Raw genomic sequence first — 22,667 nt, forward strand, 5'->3', positions numbered from 1 at the left:
CATACTTGGGGGTGAACCTGGATGACAGACTTGAGTGGAGCACCAACACAGAGGCTGTGTACAGGAAGGGCCAGAGTCACCTCTACTTCCTGAGCAGATTAGGGTCCTTTGTAGTATGCAGGCCTCTCCTTCACATTCTACCAGTCTGTTGTCTTCTATGTGGGGATGTGCTGGGGAAATGGCATCGACACAGGTGATGCCAACAGGCTCAATAAATTGATTAGAAAGGCTGGCTCTGTTCCAGGGGTCAAACTGGACACACTGGAGGCTGTGGTAGAACAAAGGACCCTATGGAAAATCGTGGCCTTTCTGGCCAATGTTTCTCATACTCTGCATGCCACCTTGGCTGAACAGAAGGGCATTTTCAGTAATAGACTAAGACAATGGTGCTGTTCCAAAGAGAGCTATATGAGATCATTCTTACCTGCAGCCATAAGGTTCTATAATGAGTCAATCTGTAGCCGAGGAAGTGATGATCCCTCATCTGTTATACTGTTTGAGGTAGCTTCTTTTTTATTTATTCTTCTTGCTTCTCTTCTAATATTTATAACTGTGAACTTGTAATGCTACTGTGACACTGTAATTTCCTTTGAGATCAATTAAGTATCTATCAATCTGTTTATCTATCTATCTGTCTATCTATGCTTTGACAATTATAATACGATATAGTGTAGAAGGAAGCCTTCAACTCACAATTTCTATCCAGAGTAATCTATTTTACCATTACCTGTTCAGTGTCTTGATGATTTAAGTTTTCCGCTAAATATTTTAATGTGAGACTCTCTGCTTCTGTCATCTCATGGGTGAAAAATTGTTCCTCTTGTCCCTTTGAAACCTCTTGCCCCTTAACCTAAACCCATCTCCACTGGTTTTAGTCACCTCTGTTATGACAGAAAGTTTCCTTTCATCCATTCAACACATGCCCCTCTTTAATTTTATCCAATCAGGTCTCTCCTTAGCTTTCTCTGCTGCTGAGAAAGTAAATCCAGCCTATACTATATCTCTTCATAAGTCAAACACTCTACCACTCTGTTTTGTGTGCCAGTTAATGAAGACAAATATTCCATGTACTTCTTTAACATCGTATCTATGTAGGTTTCCACGTTTAGGATTTCTTGGATGTATGCATCCCAAGATCACTCTGGCCCTAATACTGCTTCGGGCCCTATCTTCATTGTGTATGTCCTATCCATTTTAGTCTTCCCATAATGCATTCACTTATCAGGATTAACTTTCATTTCCATTTCTCTGCCTACCTGGTCAATATCACCCATAAACTAAAACTGTATTCCTCAGTATCAGTAGCACCACCTATTTTTGTGACGTCTGCAAACTTACTAATTGCACATTTGTACCTAAAATATCATGTAGGTAACAAACAGGAAGGGTTCCAGAACTGATCCCACTGGTCACAGGCTTCCAATAATGAAAGCAACTTTCCACCATTATAAAGTCAAAATTTTTAGAGTATATTAAGTGTGCATAAACTACATTATAAAGCAGTCTGGTATCTAATTTGCCACCTTGATTGGATCCCTTGTATTCTAATGAGCAATTTCTCATGTGAGACCTTGTCTAAGGTTTTACTTAAGTCCAGTGACGAAATCAACTGCACTGCCCTTATTAATATATTTTATTACCTCTGTAAAATTTGATTAATTTGGCATGAAGATCTTCCCTAACAAAGTCACATTGGATACCTTTGATTTACCCCTGCCGCAGAATATTTTCCAGCTATTTCCTTACCTTACCTGACATCAGGCTTGGTCTGCCACTCCTCATAAGCAAAGGTGCTGCGTTTGTTGTCCTCCAGTCACTTGGGACCTCACCTTGGCCAAAGAAGGTGTAAAAATTTCTGTCAGGACCTCACCAATCTCCTCCCTTACCTCCCAGAGCCTAATCAGGCTGGGGTGATTTACCCACCTTTCAGTCTGCTAAGACATCTAATATCTCCTTTTTTAACGATAACTAGAATCTCACTCTGCTCCTCTCTGAACTCTCCAGCTACATTTTATTTCTCTTATGTTGATATATATACAAATATTCATTTAAAACATCAGCAGCACCCTGTGACTGCATGCATGGATTGCCCCTTTATCCAGCTATCTTCCTGGTTATCCTCTTACATTTAATATAAAATACTTTTAAAATGCTTTGAGGGTTTCCTTCATCCTGTTGTCCAATGATGTTACATGTTCCTCGTTGCCATCCTAATTTCATTTGGAAGTGCTTACCCTACACTTTACTGAAGGGCCTTCCGATTTACATTTGCTATTGGCTTTCTCTCATCTCTTATTCAACCCTCAATTTCTCTTAGTATACTGCATTCGCTGAATTTGCTGACTTTACCTTTCACCATTACAGAAAAAATATTTGGCCCTGAACTCTCCTTATTTCATTTTTGTATGAGCTTCGCTAGCTGGATTTAAGCGAGTTGACTTTGCTTGGTCCAGTATTATTATATTAAAATTTGTCTTCTCCCTATTGAAAAACTACCTTGAAACTTGCAGTGAGATAGTCACTATCCCTGAAATGCTCTTCCAGTGACACATCATTACTTGTCCTTCTAGTTGTAATCCCTAACTACTACAAGCCCATTGCTCTTACAAATTGTCCTCTTCTGTATGCCGCAGTAATAGAACCCTTGATCAATACTGAAATACCAGCCCTTTTACATCCCTCTCTGTCATTCCTGCAAATTCTGTACCCCAAAACGTTGAATTGCCCTTCTTTCACCCTTGTCTCTGTAATTGCAACCGTATATTTCCAAGTGCCTATCAGTGCTGTAAATTCATCTGTCTTACCAGTTACTCCTTGCATTAAAATAGATGCAATACTGCCTTCCATTCTCTATTCATAGCCCTGTCTGCAATGCCTGCTTAACTGACTCAATTTTTGTTCTATATATGACACTACCTCCCCACCAGCTGTACCAACTCTGTGTCTTATCCTTGCCAAATTAGTTTAAACCTTCCCCAACAGTCCGAGCAAACCACCTACAAAAATGTTGGACACATTCCTGGACAAGTGCCCAAGATGCCACAGAGTTTTCTGCCGAAACCTGAAAATGTGCCTATTGGCAGCAATGCAACTAAAACTGTACACCAGCCAGATCTAAAGGGGGGGGGGGGGTAACACCTTCAATACAAAAATAAAATATTTTTCATGACATCATATGTCATTTGTTTTGAAAAGGCATATTATTTTCAGTGCTTTCTTTGAATAAAGTATATGCATTTAAGAAATTAGTTCATGTAATTTAATAAGGATCACTTTGGACTTCTGTTAGCTCAGAACTCACCATTTGTATTCACTGTTGAGTCAGTTTCTTTTGTAATTCTTCAGTTGTTTTCTCAAGAGAATAAAATTTTCACTGGCACTTTATGGAAGTTTGAAATACAGTATAGTTTTGTGCATCTTCAGGTCAGCATCGAAGTACCTTCTTGCTTCTAGATTTCCAACCAATGATGAGCATGAATTCAGAATCATAAAATCATTTTGCTACAGAAGAAAGCCATTGTGTCAGCTCATGACAGAGCAAACAATCACATTCCCCACTTTTTCCTTGTACGTCTATAGAATAATTCCCTTGAGGCCTTTTTTAATTCCTTTTTGAAAACCCTAGGCTCTATTCAAAGCCTTTCACTTTCCTGATATTCTAGAAACACAGAAACATAGAAAACCTACAACACAATATAGGCCCTTCGGCCCACAAGGTTGTGCCGAACATGTCCCTAATTTAGAAATTACCAGGCTTACCAATAGCCCTCTATTTTTCTAAGCTCCATGTACCTATCCAAAAGTCTCTTAAAAGACCCTATCATATCTGCCTCCACCTCCGTTGCCGGCAGCCCATTCCACACATTCACCACTCTCTGCGTAAAAAAACTTTCCTCTGACATCTCCTCTGTATCTACTTCCAAGCACCTTAAATCTGTGCCTTCTTGTGGCAGCCATTTCAGCCCTGGGAAAAAGCCTCTGACTATCCACACATTCAATGCCTCTCATCATCTTATACACCTCTATCAGGCCACCTCTCATCCTCTGTCACTCCAAGAAGAAAAGGCCAAGTTCACTCAAGCTGTTTTCATAAGGCATGCTCCCAAATCCAGGCAACATCCTTGTAAATCTCCTCTGCACCCTTTCCACATCCTTCCTGTAGTGAGGCGACCAGAACTGAGCACAGTACTCCAAGTGGGGTCTGACCTGAGTCCTATATAGCTGCAACATTACCTCTCAGCTCCTAAGTTCAATTCCACGATTGATGAAGGCTAATACACCGTATGCCTTCTTAACCACAGAGTTAACCTGCCAAGCTGCTTTGAGTGTCCTATGAACTCGGACCCCAAGATCCCTCTGATCCTCCACACTGCCAAGAGTCTTACCATTAATACTATATTCTGCCATTATATTTGACCTACCAAAATGAACCTCCTAACACTTATCTGGGTTGAAATCCATCTGCCACTTCTCAGCCCAGTTTAGCATCCTATTTGTTCCTTGTGCAACCTCTGACAGCCCTCCACACTATCCAGAACACCCCCAACCTTAGTGTCATCAGCAAGCTTACTCACCCATCCCTCCACTTCCTCATCCAGGTCATTTTTAAAAATCACGAAGAGTAAGGGCCCCAGAACAGATCCCTGAGGCAATCCACTGGTCACAGACCTCCATGCAGAATATGACCCATCTACAACCACTCTTTGCCTTCTGTGGGCAAGCCAGTTCTGTATCCACAAAGCAATGTCCACTTGAATCCCATGCCTCCTTACTTTCTTAATAAACCTTGCATGGGGTACCTTATCAAATGCCTTGCTGTAATCCATATTCACTACATCCACTGCTCTTCCTTCATCAATGTGTTTAGTCACATCCTCAAAAAATTCAATCAGGCTCGTAAGGCACGACCTGCATTTGACAAAGCCATGCTGACTATTCCTAATCATATTATACCTCTCCAAATGTTCATAAATCCTGCCTCTCAGGATCTTCTCCATCAACTTACCAACCACTGAGGTAAGACTCACTGGTCTATAATTTCCTGGGCTATCTCTACTCCCTTTCTTGAATGAAGGAATAACACCTGCAACCCTCCAATCCTCTGGAATCTTTCCTGTCCCCACTGATGATGCAAAGATCATCACCAGAGGTTCAGCAATCACCTCCCTCACCTTCCACAGTAGCCTGGGGTACATCTCATCTGGTCCTGGTGACTTGTCCAACTTGATGCTTTCCAAAAGCTCCAGCACATCCTCTTTCTTAATATCTACATGCTCCAGCTTCTCAGTCTGCTGCAAGTCATCACTACAATCACCAAGATCCTTTTCCATAGTGAATACTGAAGCAAAGTATTCATTAAGTACCTCTGCTATTCCCTCCGGTTCCATACACACTTTCCCACTGCCACACTTGATAGGTCCTATTCTTTCATGTTCTGTCAAATTTTCTCAAGTTTTGCTGCAATTAGTACATCCAAACCTCTTCCAGTCTAACCCTTTGGTGAATTTTCCTCACCCTTGGAACTATTTGTGTAAATCTTCTGTGCTCCCACTGTGGCATCATAGCATTCTTTTTGAAGTAAGTGACCAGAATTGGACACTGTTGTCTAGTTGTGGCCTAACTGGTGGTTAATAAAGATTGAACAATACCTATTTGCTTTTGTATCTTTTCTCTCTATCACATAAAAATCTTACATGCTTTACGAATTGCACTCTCAACTATTTTGTCATGTTCAAATACATACACTATGTACTTAAACAGCCAGTGCTGCCTTCTGTTCTTTCTTTTAAATATGTACGTCCACATTCTTTCTGCCAGTGTGTGTCATTTCACACTTCTCTGTATTTATTTTCTTCTGTCACTTGGCTGCTAATTCTGCCAGTTTATATGTGCCCTGTTATGATTCTGTTTTGCTTTTTTTCACACCTTCAGGCTTCAATGAAAAGTCTTTAACCTGAAATATTAACTATGTTTCTCTTTCCACAGATGCTGCCTGACCTCCGAAGTGTTTCTATCATTCTGTTTTCTTCAAATCGTTAATATTGAATTTTCAATGGTATCTTGTTAGGTAGCAGTGCAGTTTTACTATGCAGATCACTGACAGTGGTATTTAGATTTAATCAGTTTTATACCTGTTCATGCCATCACTGAAAGCAAGGTCCTTTAGGTTGTTCTTTAGGCTTATAAAAGTAGATATTTTATTCTTGAATAGGTGTAATATATATAGATTTCTGTTTTTATTTCTAATTCCATTTCACTAAAAGCATAATCAAAATTATTTTCAATTTTAGCTGAAGCAACCTACACTCAGTGCCAAAGGAACAGAATCTGGTTGTTCACAGAAGCCTTCATTGATTGAGTCAGTAAAAGCACCAAAGTCAATGTTTGAAGATGCTGGACAAATTTTGCGTACAGTACAAATGAACAAGAAATTCATTGAAGAAAATCTTGAAGCAATTGTTAGAGCAAAGGACCATTCTTCATTATATTCAATAATTGACTCCTTGACTGCAAACAGGTATGGAACTACCAATGTCATGACTTGGAGCAATGCTTTGTTGGGAAAGGTGTTTTCTCTGCCTGGTGAAAGTTGCTGATTAATGTTTGCTATTGGTAGAAACCTACCAGACTTAGATTATGATTGTTCAAACTTAATTAATCAAATGTTTTTATAGTGTATAAACTGGAGATCTTCCTCTTAACATTTGAAACCAGGTCTCTAAGAAAAAAAAAATCTTTAACATTTTTATACCCTTAATTAATCCTGTGGGACTTTAAGAAAAAAATAAGAACTGTGATACTGTTGTTACCAATGATTGCTTTTCTCACTGATACAGATTTCTTTTTATGTTTTGTTCTCCACTTTGCCCCAAAATATATTGTTTTACATTGCTGTACATTGATTTTATTAGCCACAAAGTTGGCTCAGCTTGTGGTTAAAAAGCTAACAGAATGCCAAGCATGAATGTAGCAAGCTGTAGCAAACTTGAGCTGTAGATTAGGTGCTAGAAGCTTTCCAAAATTATAATACTTTAAGCTTTATACTCTGGAAAACAATGTAGGATAATGTAAAGGGTGGAAGCATATGCTTAATTCACAACCATTGATATTGAGTTGGAGTTCACTTTAAGAGGCAGTAAAATTATAAGAGTTTCTAGGTATGGTGAATTTCTGTTGAACTGCTCCCCTTATATAGTGCCCTTAAAGGCAATGCTCCTGGTCACATGCTTGAATGGTCAGCGAACATGAGCAGAGTATTTGATAATGACACCAACAAGCTCTTTCCAACGTGACCCTACTGGTGTACCCGCTCCCCAATGGACCCATAGCCATTACTACTGATGCTTCACACTATGCTGTGGGTAATGTGCACAAACAATTGGTTGGAGGCATGTGGTAGCCGCTCGCCTTCTTCAGCCAGCAGCTCCGTCTCCGTGAAAGGACTACAATACATTTGACTGCGAGTTTCTCAGTCTCTATCTGGTTGTCTGTCATTTTTATTTTCTACTAGTGGGTCGCCATTTCACAGTATTTGTTGACCACAAACCCTTCATGCAGATAATGGCCAAAATATCAGATCCTTGGTCTGCACAGCATCAACACAATCTGGACTACATATAACACATGACATACAACACATCAAGGGAAAGATAATGCCATGGGTGAATGCCTCTCATGGCCAGCTGTTGAGGCCATACACATTGGGGTTGACTACACCGGCATGGCAGAACGACCAAACTACTGACCCAGATGTCCAGGCTTACTGATCAGCAGTCATGGGCAATTCAAGGAAGCTGGGGTCTCTCTCCTGTGCGATGTCTCAACCATTTGCTCTTGCCCCATAGTGCCCACAAACTGGAGGCACACTTTTTAACTCCTTTCATGACCTCCTGCACCCAGCCAAAGAGGCCTTAGAGAAACTGGTTGCACTGAAGTTTGTGTGGCATGGCCTTAGAAGGGAAGTGTAATTGGACTGCAGCCAGTGTTGAGTGCCAGCAGGTGAAAATTAATCGTCATGTTTGGGTACCATTGGCACCTTTTCAGGTCCCTTTGTGATGGTTTGATCATGTCAGTATAGACCTTGTTGGTCCTCTTATCCCTCCCATGGTTTCATGCAACTCCTTAATATGGTGGACCGGAGCACTAGGTGGCCAGAGGTCATCCTCCTAGCATTGATGGCGGCGTCAAACGTGGTTTGGATGTTCATCAGCACCTGCGTTGCTTGGTTTGGCACCCATCTGATTTTTCCTCTGATCGTGGTCCCCAGTTCACATCAGACCTCTGGACTGTGTTAGCCCAGAGCCTTGGTGTTACTCTACCTTGGCATATCACCCACTGTCCAATGGTTTCTGTGAGCAGTTTCACTGCTCCTTAAAGGCTGCTCTGAGGGCATCCCTGATGAATGAGTGCTGGCATGATCTTCTCCTGTGGGTCCTGATGAGACTTGGGTCTCATTCTCCTGTGGGTCCTGAATGGCTCCCAAGGAGGACCTGCAGTCATTTGCGGCTGAGTTGGTATACGGGGATCCGTTATGAGTGCTAAGTGATTTTGTTTCTGACACCATGATCACCTGGTTAGCCTCTCGGCAACGTTTCGCCGTACTCAGTGAACTCAGTTCCTTTTTACCTATTCCCAACTCCCATCATGGTGTACAGCTCTCTTTGGTTCCTGTTAACTCGTTTTCGTCCACCATAATGCACATTATCGTCCCCTTAGTCCCCCTTATGATGATCCATTCCACATTTTGAAACAGACAGAAAAAGTCTTTTATCATAGATAGGAAGGGTAAACCGGAATGAATTTCAGTAGATCTCCTTAAACAAGCCCACCCAGAGCGGAAGAATTCTGCTACCACGCACTTGGCATCATGACATGACAATGAGCGTGTCAACACACCACTGGACAAGCCAGAGGCACCTGCTGTTACTCCACCCATGGAGCATAGGACTCGAGCTGGCCTGATTGTCTAAGCTCCGGACAGGTTCTCAATGCTGGTTTTAGTGAATTCGGGGGCAGGCGGGGGGTGGCACTGGCGCTACGTAAGGTGGAAATAATGCATAATTCACAACCAACAACGCTGAGTTGGGGTTCATTTAGGAGGCCGGTCTGACATGATGACTTAATGACGTGAAGTTTTTTACCGTGTTTTATGCTCTGCAATTGGTTGACAATAAAGTGAATTATTATGGTTTCCCTTAAACTTGAAAAGCCTCCATTTTATTTATGAACCCTGCAAAAATAACAATGCATGACGTGTGATTGACAATCATCAAATGCAACGTAACCACATTTTGTGTAGCTGTGTCAGAAAATAACCAGTCTAGTCTCTCATGGTTGCAAGTATAATTGGAAACAGAGGCTCAGCTAACTCTAGTTTCCCTGTATCAGTGGCTGTTCTCTGACACATGGTATACATCTCACCTCTTGAAGGAAGTTGATCTCCCTTGTCTTGAGTTCATCTGTGTGGCCAGACTTCATACACTGGCCATCCTTGGGTTAAGAACACCCGTCTTATGAACACTTATGTATACTAATATACTCCCGTTATATTATTAAATTCAAAATTATGACATGGATGTGTACATTCCTTCCAATGAACATCAGAACTAGTTTCCTCTGCTTCTTCATTTATAGTGATTGTTCTTTCTCATCAGTCCTGTGTGCTTCTGATGCCATTCATCACAATACCATCAAGATATGATTACTATTTGGAGTTATTTTTGTCTCCTTTCCAATTTATGGACCAATTGGAAGGGGTTTAGATGGGGTGGAGTTTGTTAGGTGTGTTCAGGAAGGTTTCTTGACACAGTATGTAAATAAGCCTACAAGAGGAGAGGCTGTACTTGATTTGGTATTGGGAAATGAACCTGGTCAGGTGTCAGATCTCTCAATGGGAGAGCATTTTGGAGAGAGTGATCACAATTCTATCTCCTTTACAATAGCATTGGAGAGAGATAGGAACAGACTAGTTAGAAAAGCGTTTAATTGGAGTAAGGAGAATTATAAGGCTATCTGGCAGGAAATTGGAGGCTTAAATTGGAAACAGATGTTCTCAGGGAAACGTATGGAAGAAATGTGGCAAATGTTCAGGGGATATTTGTGTAGAGTTCTGTACAGGCACGTTCCAATGAGACAGGGAAGTTATGGTAGGGTACAGGAACCGTGGTATACAAAGACTATAATAAATCTAGTCAAGAAGAAAAGAAAAGCTTACAAAAGGTTCAGAGAGCTAGCTAATGTCAGAGATCTAGAAGATTATAAGGCTACTAGGAAGGAGTTTAAGAAGGAAATTAGGAGAGCCAGAAGGGGCCATGAGAAGGCCTTGGCGGGCAGATTTAAGGAAAACCCCAAGGCATTCTACAAGTATGTGAAGTGCAAGAGGATAAGACGTGAAAGAACAGGACCTATCAAGTGTGACAGTGGGAAAGTGTGCATGGAACAGGAGGAAATAGCAGAGGTACTTAATGAATACTTCAGTATTCACAATGGAAAAGGATCTTGGTTCTTTGTAGTCCAGAGGCAGTGTTTCTTTGCTGTAGCCTGTAGTTTCTGTCTTCCTTCATTGGTTGATTATCCCAGACAAGTGAAAACATATCAGTGATAGTAAACCTTGTACTTGTGGTTCTATACAATCTGTAGTTATTGCAATTGAGGACACCATCAAATAAAATGTAAAATCTCTTATAGCTAGAAACTGCTATGCTGAAACTTGTACCTATGAATTGTATATATTTAAAAATATTCTTGTGATGAAATGTGAAAGGTGGCTGTGATTAATCAAAAGGAAACACAAAAAAGGCAAAAACCACAAGATATTGCTTAGTGTTGATCTCTGTGAATCCATATTTTAAATACAGTTTGTCTAAAATCTGGTTTGAAATCCATTCCATTTGAACAAGGAAGGAGCTATGAAGCCCTCTCTACAAGGATAGAAAATATCAGACACAAAATGCTGGAGGAACTCAACAGACCAGGCAGCATCTATGGAAGAAAGTATAGTCGACGTTTCGGGCTGAAACTGTTGAGTTTCTCTTAGCATTTTGTGTGTGTTGCTTGGATTTCTAGCATCTGCAGTTTGTCTCTTGTTTTTAGAAAGTATCAGTTATGCTAAGTCAATATCTTATTGAGAATTGTGCTATTACTAACTTTTATTGCAACTTATAGCTCTAAAACTGTTATCCTACATTCTTATGAATGTTTACTGAAATCAGTAACATTCATTGCAAATATGGAACCTTGTAGTTTTCATATTGTTCCAAATGTAGCATGCTTTGGCGCATTTATTCTTTTACATTGCATTGAAAGAGAGAATAGTTGCTTCATCTCAGACTGCATTTACTTCAGCAAATGGATACAAGTTTGAGTTCTAAGTACTCAAATTGCTGAAGTCCATTGTAGCTTCCAGTACAAAAAATTGAATTTAAGGCAAATAATTGCTTTACAATTTGTTGGAGATTTATTTATCCACAGAGGTAATCACCAAAGTATTCCCATTGGATCACCATCAGCTAACAGGTTAGGAAGTCACTTCAAGCAAAAGCCAGAGAAGGATTGACTCTTGAATTTGAATAAGTCAGTGGCAGCAATATCACCTTCAGTGCATCCCAGGGTTGCCTGATGTTTCCCTGCTTAGTCTACTATTACTAACAATAATGAACTCCAGAAGATGTAAGAGAATTGCTCTCAGGCAAAAGAGAATTTGAGATGTTTGTTAAATTCAGAAAGAACAGCTTGAGTATTTTAATGCACACATGGAATACAAAATCCTGACATTAGGCCCATCATCAAGCAACAATCCATCATCGATAATCTGTATATTGATTTGCCATTAGCAAGCTAATACACATGCGCAAATAAAACCAGTAAATGCTAGGGATAATCAACAGTTTTGAGCTGTATTTGTCAAGAAAACACAATTACTGTTCAGGTACCTGCTGTATAAACCCAGTATATTTTGCTTTTATTTAAGATTTCTATCATTAATAATTTTGGACATGTCGAAAGAAAGTTAAGCTTGCCTCCTTCATGTCAATTCTAATGACTACATACAAACATCTTTACCAATTTTTTGCTCAGTGACAACATATGCACACTGAATAATTTCTTCAATAAAAACAGTATACATAAGCCAGTTTTAAAATCTGCAGACAAGTCATTGCAAACTCCATGTTATTAATACCGTCCACATCAGAAAGCGGAAGAGGAAATGTGATTATGTACAATTGTGAAATATACTTAACATGCCAATGAGGTAGAGGGTAAAAACCTTTTTCGCACTAGTAGCAAAATTTGTGTGTGTGCGTACACCACACATCTCAGCTTCATAATATAAAGATGTTCCTTCAGAACAGACAGGAGGAATTTCTTTAGCTAGAGTGCTGTGGATTTGTGGAATTCGCCACAGGGGACTATATGGAGGTCAAATCATTGGGTATATTTAGTGCAGAGGGTGATTAGTTCTTCATTACTGAGAGCATCTATTGTTACAGGAGGAGGTTAGGAGAATGAGGTTGAGAGGGATAATAATTCAGCTATGATAAAACAATGGAGCTGACCCAATGGACCAAATAGCCTAATTCTTTTCCTATATTATGATATTTATGGTCTTGATACTTCTACCACTATTTTCATTATTAAGAGTTGAAACTCGCATATGTGAGAGTAAAGTTATTAAATTACCATGCTGCATTACACAGGCACATGGACTTTAACTCTTTTATGAGGATCAAGTACTGTTTTCTTAAATTTTCTCAAAGTTTGTATGATTTCCAGTTAATATATTTTTCAGCGGGCTGGAACTGGGTAAACATCAACATTGACATTGCAGGCATTGCTCATTTAGGGCAACCATGTTCTTAGTTTTTATTTTTATTTGGAGATACATCATGTTAACAGGGTCTTCTGGCCCAATAAGCCCACACAGCGCAATTACACCCATGCAACCAATTAACCTTATAATCCATAAACCTTTAGAATGTGGGTGGAAACTGGAGCATCTGGAGGAAACCCATGCAGTCACAGGAAGAACGTACAAACTCCTTGCAGATAGCGGCAGAACTGAATCCAGATTGTTTGCACTGTAGTTGTGTTACACTAAACATTATTTTGCTGTGTTGCCATTATAGAATGACAGAGCAGACTTGATGGCCTTGGTGGCCTGCTCTTGCTCCTATTTCTTATGGTCTTATGTTCCCCAGTTGCATGTGTGTGAGTAGATTTATATATGGGCATTTTCATCAAGTAGAATGTGGGTAGTGAGACTCTGCTGCTTGGCTAATGATAGTGGATTGATGAATAAACAGCTCACCAGAGGGAATAGGAGTTCTGGCAGTTTTGTCCCAATCACAGTAAGTAAAATGAGAATGCTTTGGTAGGTGGCATCAGGATAATACAGGCTGAGTACCCCTTATCTGTGATGTTTGTTTCAAAGTGTTTCGGATTTTGAATTTTGCAATATTTGCTCTATATAATGAGACACCTTGGGATTGGGACCCAAGTCTAAACTCAAAATCCATTTATACTACGTATACAGCTTTTACACATATCCTAAAGGTAGCTTTATATAATAGTTTTAATAATTTTATGCACAAAATAATTGTACATTGAACCATCAGAAAGGTAAGCTATTACTACATTGGCATCCCACGTGGGCAGTCAGTGGCTTTTTGTTATCACCATTGTTCCTAACTCTGAAATTAGATGTTACTGGGCAGTCTTTGTCTTACACATGTTCATCACACATAAAGTATGTACTGACACAGCCATTCAGAGTGTTATATCTTCATCAATGACAATTGTGGTAAAATCATCAAAGAATTTTTCTGCTGTGTTGCGATCACCGCAAATCTTTTAAAATTCAACAATTAAAATCTGTTCTTAAATTTCTGCAAGCAGCCTGCTGAATATTCATAATTACCTTCAATATTTAGTTCATCTTGATGGATCTTTGCCTGTCTCATTATCAGCATACCGTTAAGCGACATATGCTCACTCCAGAACTGACAAATACACGATTGAGAACTTCATTTTTCACTTTGTGCAGAGTTTTTCTATTTTTCAAGAACTTCTGTTCATTAAATATGTGAGGTCACTTCTCAGAACTGTTTGTGGTGTGCAGAGGCTTATGTATTGTCTGGGAACCTTACCAGCACCTTGTGAAAATTTCCATTTGTAACATCAAAAAAATTTTTGAATTTTGAAGATCTTTGGATTTTGGGACTTTGGATTTAAGTACATAAATTGTTAATCAGTTTAATGGTAGTTTGTGTTTCTATTACACTTTTTAACAATTTCCACAACATTTTGGCCTGTTGAAGCAGCTGCTTAATTGCACCAAAATGTACTCTCCTAATATGTCCCAATTATCTGGAATCCATTGTCCTTTATAACTGCATAAGGGTCCTCTTGCAATGACAGTACCTCAATTTGTACAAACTATTGAATGCCAGTTCCAGTAGCTGCTTTGACTGTCTATAGGGTCTTTGCTAATTTTCTGCATTTATCACCAGTATTGCCCAGTAGCTTAGATGAAAATGATTGCATATCACCAAGGTATAACTCATCCAGGTCTACTGTGTCTGTTTTAAAATCCAAATCATTAAGTCTTCTGAAGCTAGTTTTATTGAGACAGTGAAAGTGGAAATGATGGATTATAAAAACCAAATAATTGCTATATTTAAAGGCATCAACCCAAATATGGGTAAATACTACCACGATTAATAGGAAAATATTACTGCCAAAAGAACATAATAAACCAAAAAAATCCAGATATTTATTAAATTTCCTGATTGACATCACAGAATAGACGGGGCTATAATAGAACCTTTAGATCCAAGTTGTGAAAACTCCAAATTTCAGAGGGAGGGAAGGAGACTCAGGTTCCATAGCTTATCAATCAGGACTGTAGGATTGATGGTGTTAAACACTGAGCTATAATCAACTAACAGCATCCTGCCATAGGTGTTGTATTGTCCAGCTGATGTAAGGCTGTGTGAAGAGCCATTGAATATAGAACATTGAACATAGAAATTTACAGCATATTACAGGCCCTTCGGCCCAATGTTGTGCTGACCATGCAACCCACTTTAGAAACTGCCTAGAATTTCCCTAGCACAACGCCCTCTATTTTTCTAAGCTCCATGTACCTATCTAAGAGGCTCTTAAAAGACCCTATTGTATCCAACTCCACCACCTCCGACAGTGCATTCCATGCACCCACCACTCTGTGTGAAAAACTTACCCCGACATCTCCTCGGTACCTGTTTCTAAGCACCTTAAAACTATGCCTCCTTGTGTCAGCCATTTCAGCCCTGGGAAAAAGTCTCTGGCTATCTTCATGATCAATGCCCCTCATTATCTTATACTGCTCTATCAGATTGAAATTCAGCTACAGATTGGCAAGTATGACATTGTGTCCATTTCTGAACTTGGCTAAAGGATGTCTGCCATTGGGAGCTTAACATCCAAGGATATACGGTATATTGGAAAGATAGGTTATTAGGCAGAGGTGTGGCTCTGTGTATAAGAAATACAGGTGCCCCCCCCCCCCCCCACAAAGGTAGAGCGTTTCTATGAAACCTTTCTTAAGCGGAAATGGCGTAAAGCAAAGAACCATTAATTTATATGGGAAAAATTTTCGTAAAAGCGAAAATCCTCTTTGTAGTGCAAAAACAGGTTACTAATGTAGGTCTTTTGTAAAAACGAAGCGGCGTAAAGCCAACATTTGTAAAGCGGGGGACACCTGTAATATTAAATCTTTGGAAAGGGATGACATAGGATTGGAAGGTGTAGAGTCTCTATGAGTTGAGTTAAGAAATGGCAAAGGTAAAAGGACTCTGATGGCAGTTGTATACAGGCCTCCAAACAGCAGCCAGGATGTGGATTACAAATTACAGCAGGAGCTAGAAAAGGTGTGTCAGAAAGGCAATATCATGATAATAGTTGGGGATTTTAACCTGAAAGTGGATTGGGAAAACCAGCTCAGTTCTGGACCTCAAGAGGGAGAATTTGTAGAGTGTCTAAGGGATGGCTTTTTAGAACAGCTTGTTATTGAGCCTACTAGGGGATCGGCTATGCTGGATTGGGTATTATGCAATGATCCAGAGATGATAAGAGAGCTTAATGTTAAGGAACCCTTAGGGAACAGTGATCACAATATGATCGAGTTCGCATTGAAATTTGAGAGGGAAAAATAAAATCCAATGTGTCAATATTTCAGTAGAATAAAGGAAACTACAATGGCATGAGAGGTGAATTGGCTGAAGTTGACTGGAAAGGGACATTTGTAGGAAAGACAGCAGAGCAGCAATGGCTGGAGTTTCTGCAAAAAATGAGGGAAGTAAAAGACAGATATATTCCAAATAAAAAGAAATTATCAAATGGTAGAAGGACATTACTGTGGCTGACAAGTGAAGTCAGAGCCAAAGTAAAAGCAAAAGAGAGGGCAAACACGGAAGCCAGAGCTAGTGGGAAGATAGAGGATTGGGAAGCTTTTTAAAACTTGCAGAAGAAAACTAAGAAGGTCATTCGGAAGGAAAAGATGAAGCTGGTGACTCAAATCAAAGAAGATACTGAAATCTTTTTAAAGTATATAAAGGGTAGAAGAGAGTCGAGGGTAGATATAGGAGCAATAGAAAATGACACTGGAGATATTGTAATGGGAGATGCAGAGATGGCAGAGGAACTGAATGCGTATTTTGCATCAGTCTTCACAGTGGAAGACGCTTGTGGTATACCGGACGTTCAAGAGTGTCAGGGAAGTGAAGTTTGTGCAGAGAAAATTACGACTGAGAAGGTGCTCAGGAAGCTTAATGGTCTGAGGGTGTATAAATCTCCTGGACCTGATGGAATGCACCCTCGGATTCTGAAGGAAGTAGCTGGAGAGATTGCGGAGGCATTACGATATCTTTCAAGACTCAGTAGATTCTAGCATTGTACTGGATGACTGGAAAATTGCATATGTTACTCTGCTATTTAAGAAGGGTGGGAGGCAGCAGAAAGGAAACTATACACCTGTTAGCCTGACATCAATGGTTGGGAAGTTGTTGGAATTGATTGTTAGGGATGCGATTATGGAGTACTTGGAGCACGTGACAAGATAGGCCAAAGCTAGCATGGTTTCCTGAAAGGAAAATCCTGCCTGACAAACCTACTGCAATTCTTTGAGGAAATTACAAGCATGATAGACAAAGGAGATGCAGTAGATGTGGTGTACTTGGATTTTCAGAAGGCCTTTGACAAGCTGCCACACATAAGTCTGCTTAGCAAGAATAGAGCCCATGGAATTTCAGGGAAGTTACCAGCGTGGGTGGAGCATTGGCTGGTTGGCAGAAAACATAGCGTGGGAATAAAGGGATCTTATTCTGGCTGGCTGCCGGTTACCAGTGGATTTCCATAGGGGTCGGTGTTGGGACTGCTGCTTTTTACAATGTATGTCTATGATTTGGACTACGGTATTAATGGATTTGTGGCTAAATTTGCTGATGATACAAAGATAGGTGGTAGTGTTGAGGAAACAGAGAGCCTGCAGAGAGACTTAGATAGTTTAGGGGAATGGGCAAAGAAATGGCAAATGAAATAAAATGTTGGAAAGTGTATGGTCATACATTTAGGTGGAAGAAATAAATGGGCAGACTGTTATTTATATCGGGAGAGAATTAAAAATGCAGAGATGCAAAGGGACTTGGGAGTCATTGTGCAAGACACCCTAAAGGTTAACCTCCAGGTTGAGTCAGTTGTGAAGAAGGCTAATGCAGTGTTGGCATTCATTTCCAGAGGTATAGAATATAAGAGCAGGGATGTGATGATGAGGCTCTATAAGGCACTTGTGAGACCACACTTGGAATATTGTGTGCAGTTTTGGGCTCCTTACTTTAGAAAGGATATACTGACATTGGAGAGGGTTCAGAGAAGATTCACGACAATGATTCCAGAAATGAAAGGGTTCCCGTATGAGAAACGTCTGACAGCTCTTGGGCTGTGTTCCCTGGAGTTTAGGAGAATGAGGGGGATCTCTTAGAAGCATTCTGAATGTTAAAAGGCCTGAACAGATTAGATATGGCAATGTTATTTCCCATGGTAGGGGATTCTAGGACAAGAGGGCACTACTTCAGGATTGAAGGACATCCTTTTAGAACTGAGATGCGGAGAAATTACTTTAGTCAGAAGGTGGTAAATCTGTGGAATTTGTTGCCACGTGCGGCTGTGGAGGTTAAATCATTGGGTGTATTTAAGGCAGAGGTAGATACTTTCTTGATTAGCCAGGGCACCAATGCGTATGGGGTGAAAGCAGGGGTGTGGGGTTGGCTGGAAGAATTGGATCAGCCCGTGATTGAATGATGGAGAAGACTCGTTGGACTGAACGGCCTACTTCTGCTCCTGTATCTTATAGTCTTATGGTCTTATCGGATCACTTCTCATCCTCTGTCACTCCAAGGAGTAAAAGCCAAGTTCACTCAACCTATTCAAATAAGTTACGCCCTCCAATCCAGGCAACATCCTTGTAAATCTCCTCTGCACTCTCTCTAGTCGTATCCACATCCTTCATGTAGTGAGGTGACCAGAACTGAACACAGTACTCTAAGTGGGGTCAGACCAAGGTCTGCTATAGCTGTAACATTACCTCATGGCTCTTGAACTCAGTCCCACGGCTGATGAGTGCCAACATACCATACGCCTTCTTAACAACACTATCAACCTGCGCAGCAGCTTTGAGTGTCTTCTGGACACAGACCCCAGGATCTCTCAGATCCTCCACATTGCCAAGAATCTTACCATTAATATTATATTCTGTCTTCAAATTTGACCTACCAAAATGAACTACTTTGCACTTATCTGGATTGAAGTCAATCTTGACGAAGTCCTGACGAAGGGTCTCGGCCTGAAATGTTGACAGTCCTTCTCCCTATAGATGCTGCCTGGCCTGCTGTGTTCCACCAGCATTTTGTGTGTGTTGTTTGAAGTCAATCTGCCACTTCTCAGCCCAGTTCAGCATCCTATCGATGTCCTCAATCTCTAGACTATCACTAACACTCCCAACCTTTGTGCCATCAGCAAACTTACTAACACACCCTTCTTCTTCTTCATGCAGGTCATTTATAAAAATCACAAAGAGGGGGGGTCCCAGAACAGATCCCTTGTGAGTGAGTGCTACTGGACGATAGTCATTTAGGCAGCTCACACTACTCTTCTTGGGCACTGGAATAATTGTTACCCTTTTGAAGCAGGTGGGAATTCTGACCATAGGAATGAGAGGTTGAAAATGTCCTTGAATACACCTGCTAGTTTGTAGAGACAAGTTTTCAGAGCCTTACCAGGTGCTCCATCTTGTGAGGATTCACTCTCCTGAAAGGCAAACTGACATCGGCCTCAGAGATAGAGATCACAGAGTCACTGAGTGCAGCACAGATCTTCACAGCTGTCATTATATTCTCCCTTTCAAAGCGGACATAAAAGGCGTTGAGTTCATCTGGTAGGGAAGCATCACTGCATCACTGTTATCCATGCTAATGGAGTTTGCTTTGTAGGAAGTAATGTCCTGCAAATCCTGCCAGAGTTAACATGCATCCAATGTCACCTCCAACCTCTCAGTTTCTTTGCTCTTGAAAAAGTCGTCCACAAGTCATACCTAGTTTTCTTGCACAAGCCCGGGTTGCCAGACTTAAATGCCATAGATCTAGCCCTCAGCAGATGATGAACCTCCTGGTTTATCAATGGCTTTTGGTTTGGGAATGTACAGCAGGTTTTTATAGGCACACACTCATTCACACAGGGTTTAATGAAGTTGGTAATAACTGTGGCATGCTCATCCAGATTCGAAGATGAATCCCTGTCCACTGATTCAAAGCAGTCCTGTAAGCTCTCCTGTGCTTCCCATGTCCATATCTTGGTCTTCACTGTTGGTGCTGCAGTTTTCAGTCTGCATATACTCAGGGAGTCGTACAGTCAGGTGATCAGTCTTTTCCGGTGTGGCTGTGGAGGAGCATGGTAAGCACTCTTTATCTTAGTGCAACAGTGATCCAGTGTGGTTTCCTCACTGCAAGTGATTTATTGATGGTAATTATTTAGTGACTTGTTCAAGCTGGCCTGGTTAAAATCTCGCAAAATGATGGAGAAGGCATCAGGATGTACCGTTTTGTGCATGCTGATCACATCTGTCAGATCATCTAGTGCCTATTTAATATTGGCCTAAGGTGGAATGTGCCTCACTACCAAAAAGATCACTGAAATCTCCTGCAGCAGGGAAAACAGACAGCACTTAATTGCAAGGTATTCCAGATCTTATGAGCAAAACTGGGATGTCACTGATCCATTAGTACACCACGAGGAGTTGATCATGAGGCATGTACCTCCACCACTCGACTGTCCTACCTTGATGGTGTCTAGTGAACCTGTCAATCTGAATTGCTGCGTCCAGAATGTAGAGGTTAACCAGGATTCCGTGAAGCAGAGGACACATGCTGCCCTAATGTCTGTCTGATACAGCACCCTAGCTCTGATATCATCAATTTTATTTACCAGAAGCCACATTTGCAAGCAAGATAGTCAGTATTGACAGTCGAAAACTTCATTTTTAAAAAATGCACTTGTAGTCCTGAGCACCGGGCCATGTTTCTGACGAGGAGCCCTCCTAGCAAAGATATTATGGCCACAGTCAGCATTATTTGCACTGGTTTTAAGCAGTGATAGATTGTTTTCAATCACATTAAAACATCTTTATTAACTTTATTAACATCTTATAGACCTTGGTTGCAGTTCTGGTTCTTAGCTGCAGCAGGCTGAAATAGGAATATTTAGTCATATCCAATGAGCTGTACTGCCACAAGTTCGCCTTTTTATCGGTGTCCCAGAAGTAAGACCCAAGAGCTGATTGTGGACTTCAGAAAAGGTAGGATGAGGGAACACGAACCAATCCTCATAGAGTGATCAGAAGTGGAGAGAGAGAACAATTTCAAGTTCCTGGGTGTCAAGATCACTGAGGATCTAACCTGTTTCCAACATATCGGTGCAGCTATAAAGAAGGCAAGACAGTGGCTATATTTCATTAGGTGTTTGAGGAGATTTGGTTTGTCACCTAAAACACTTGAAAACTTCTATAGATGTACTGTGGAGAGCATTCGGACATCACTGTCTGGTAGGGGGTGGGTGGGGGTAGTCAGATACTGCACAGGATCGAAAGAAGCTACAGAAAGTTGTAAAATTACTCAGCTCCATCTTGGGTACTAGCCTCCATAGTATCCAAGACATCTTCAGGGAGCGGTGTCTCAGAAAGGCGGCGTCCATTATTAAGGACTCCCATCACCCAGGCCATGCCCTTTTCTCATTGTTATTGTCAGGAAGAAGGTACAGAAGCTTGAAGGCACACACTCAGCAATTCAGGAACAATTTCTACCCCACTGCCATCCAGTACCTAAATGGACATTGAACCCGTGAACACTACCTCACTTTTATTATTTCTGTTTTTTTGCTAATTTTAATTTAACTATTTAATATAGATATATACTTACTGTAATTGATTTGCTTAGTTATGGTTTTCTATATTATCATGTATTGCATTGTACTGCTGGTGCTAAGTTAACAAATCTCACAACATATGACAGTGATATTAAACCCGATTCTGATTCTGAGGCTCCCTGAACTTATTTTGGTGGATATTGAAGAAGCCTTTAACTATAAAGACTGAATGTTATGTACAGAATATCAGGCAAAATAGACATTTTTAGACCATCCAAATCTTGGGAGTTTGCATGACTGTTTCTACATTGGTGAATTTTTAGTAACATTGATGATTGAACTCTGGAATGGTTGGAAAAGTGTAGAGTGAAACACATCATTATGCGAATCAGTAGTGTGCATAGTATAATTTAGGTAATTAGATTTATGCTGTTTCTGGCTTTTGAATAGCACAGCAATGTTGGTGCCAGTGTTCATAAAAGAATATTTTAATGAGATTGAAGATGTGCCATGTGGCATGGTCAATTTGGCAGCATTTTGTTTTGTTCTTGAGAACTGTAGAATTTGTGTATGGAAATAATGTGGCTTTTCGTGGATTCAGGCATAGTTAACCATTATTTTATTTCAACCAGTCCATATTAAGATTAAGAAAAAATAAAAGTACCCTGTTCATTACTTCCAATGCACATATGTAATTTGGGCAATATTTCTACTGCCATGTATTTCCTGGTTATTAAGGGAAATGTATTTTATCCTATCTAATCTCTCCTTTGTGACACATTGCAGAATTTCTGCACAATGATAATCTGGATTGTACTTGAAATTTTGAGGCTGCACAGAAATGAGAAGTTCTCTTTGGCTTGTGGGATGTAGTTACACTTCACCACCCAGCTTTAAAGTTAAATAGCCAGGAGGCAGAGGAGGATAACAAAAATGTTGCATTTCTGATTCCCAATTTTAACAACCAAAATTCTTTGCTGACCAGGTCATATAATTTAATTCATCGAATTAAAGCAAAATAAATTATTTGAACAACACACACAAAATGCTGGTGGAACGCAGCAGGCCAGGCAGCATCTATAGGAAGAAGCACTGTCGTTGTTTCGGGCTGAGACCCTTCGCCAGTCCTGATGGAGTCCAGTCTGGAGACAGCCTATCTACTGATATCTACTATAAGCCTACAGACTCTCACAGCTACCTGGACTATTCCACTTCCC

The 22,667-nt window shown here is 40.4% G+C and overlaps 1 protein-coding gene across 2 annotated transcripts in view; it reads left to right on the forward strand.

Moving 5' to 3' along the window:
- kiaa0586 (KIAA0586 ortholog) overlaps positions 1 to 22,667 on the forward strand; it is a 514,968-nt gene that overhangs the window by 223,302 nt on the left and 268,999 nt on the right. For both annotated transcript variants that reach the window (XM_073039936.1, XM_073039935.1), the window contains one exon: positions 6,291 to 6,517. In XM_073039936.1, the coding sequence (XP_072896037.1) occupies positions 6,291 to 6,517 (227 nt within the window). The remainder of the gene's footprint in view (positions 1 to 6,290; positions 6,518 to 22,667) is intronic.

The sequence above is a fragment of the Hemitrygon akajei genome, chromosome 3 (genome assembly GCF_048418815.1).
Source record: "Hemitrygon akajei chromosome 3, sHemAka1.3, whole genome shotgun sequence".
Classification (NCBI taxonomy): Eukaryota; Metazoa; Chordata; class Chondrichthyes; order Myliobatiformes; family Dasyatidae; genus Hemitrygon; species Hemitrygon akajei.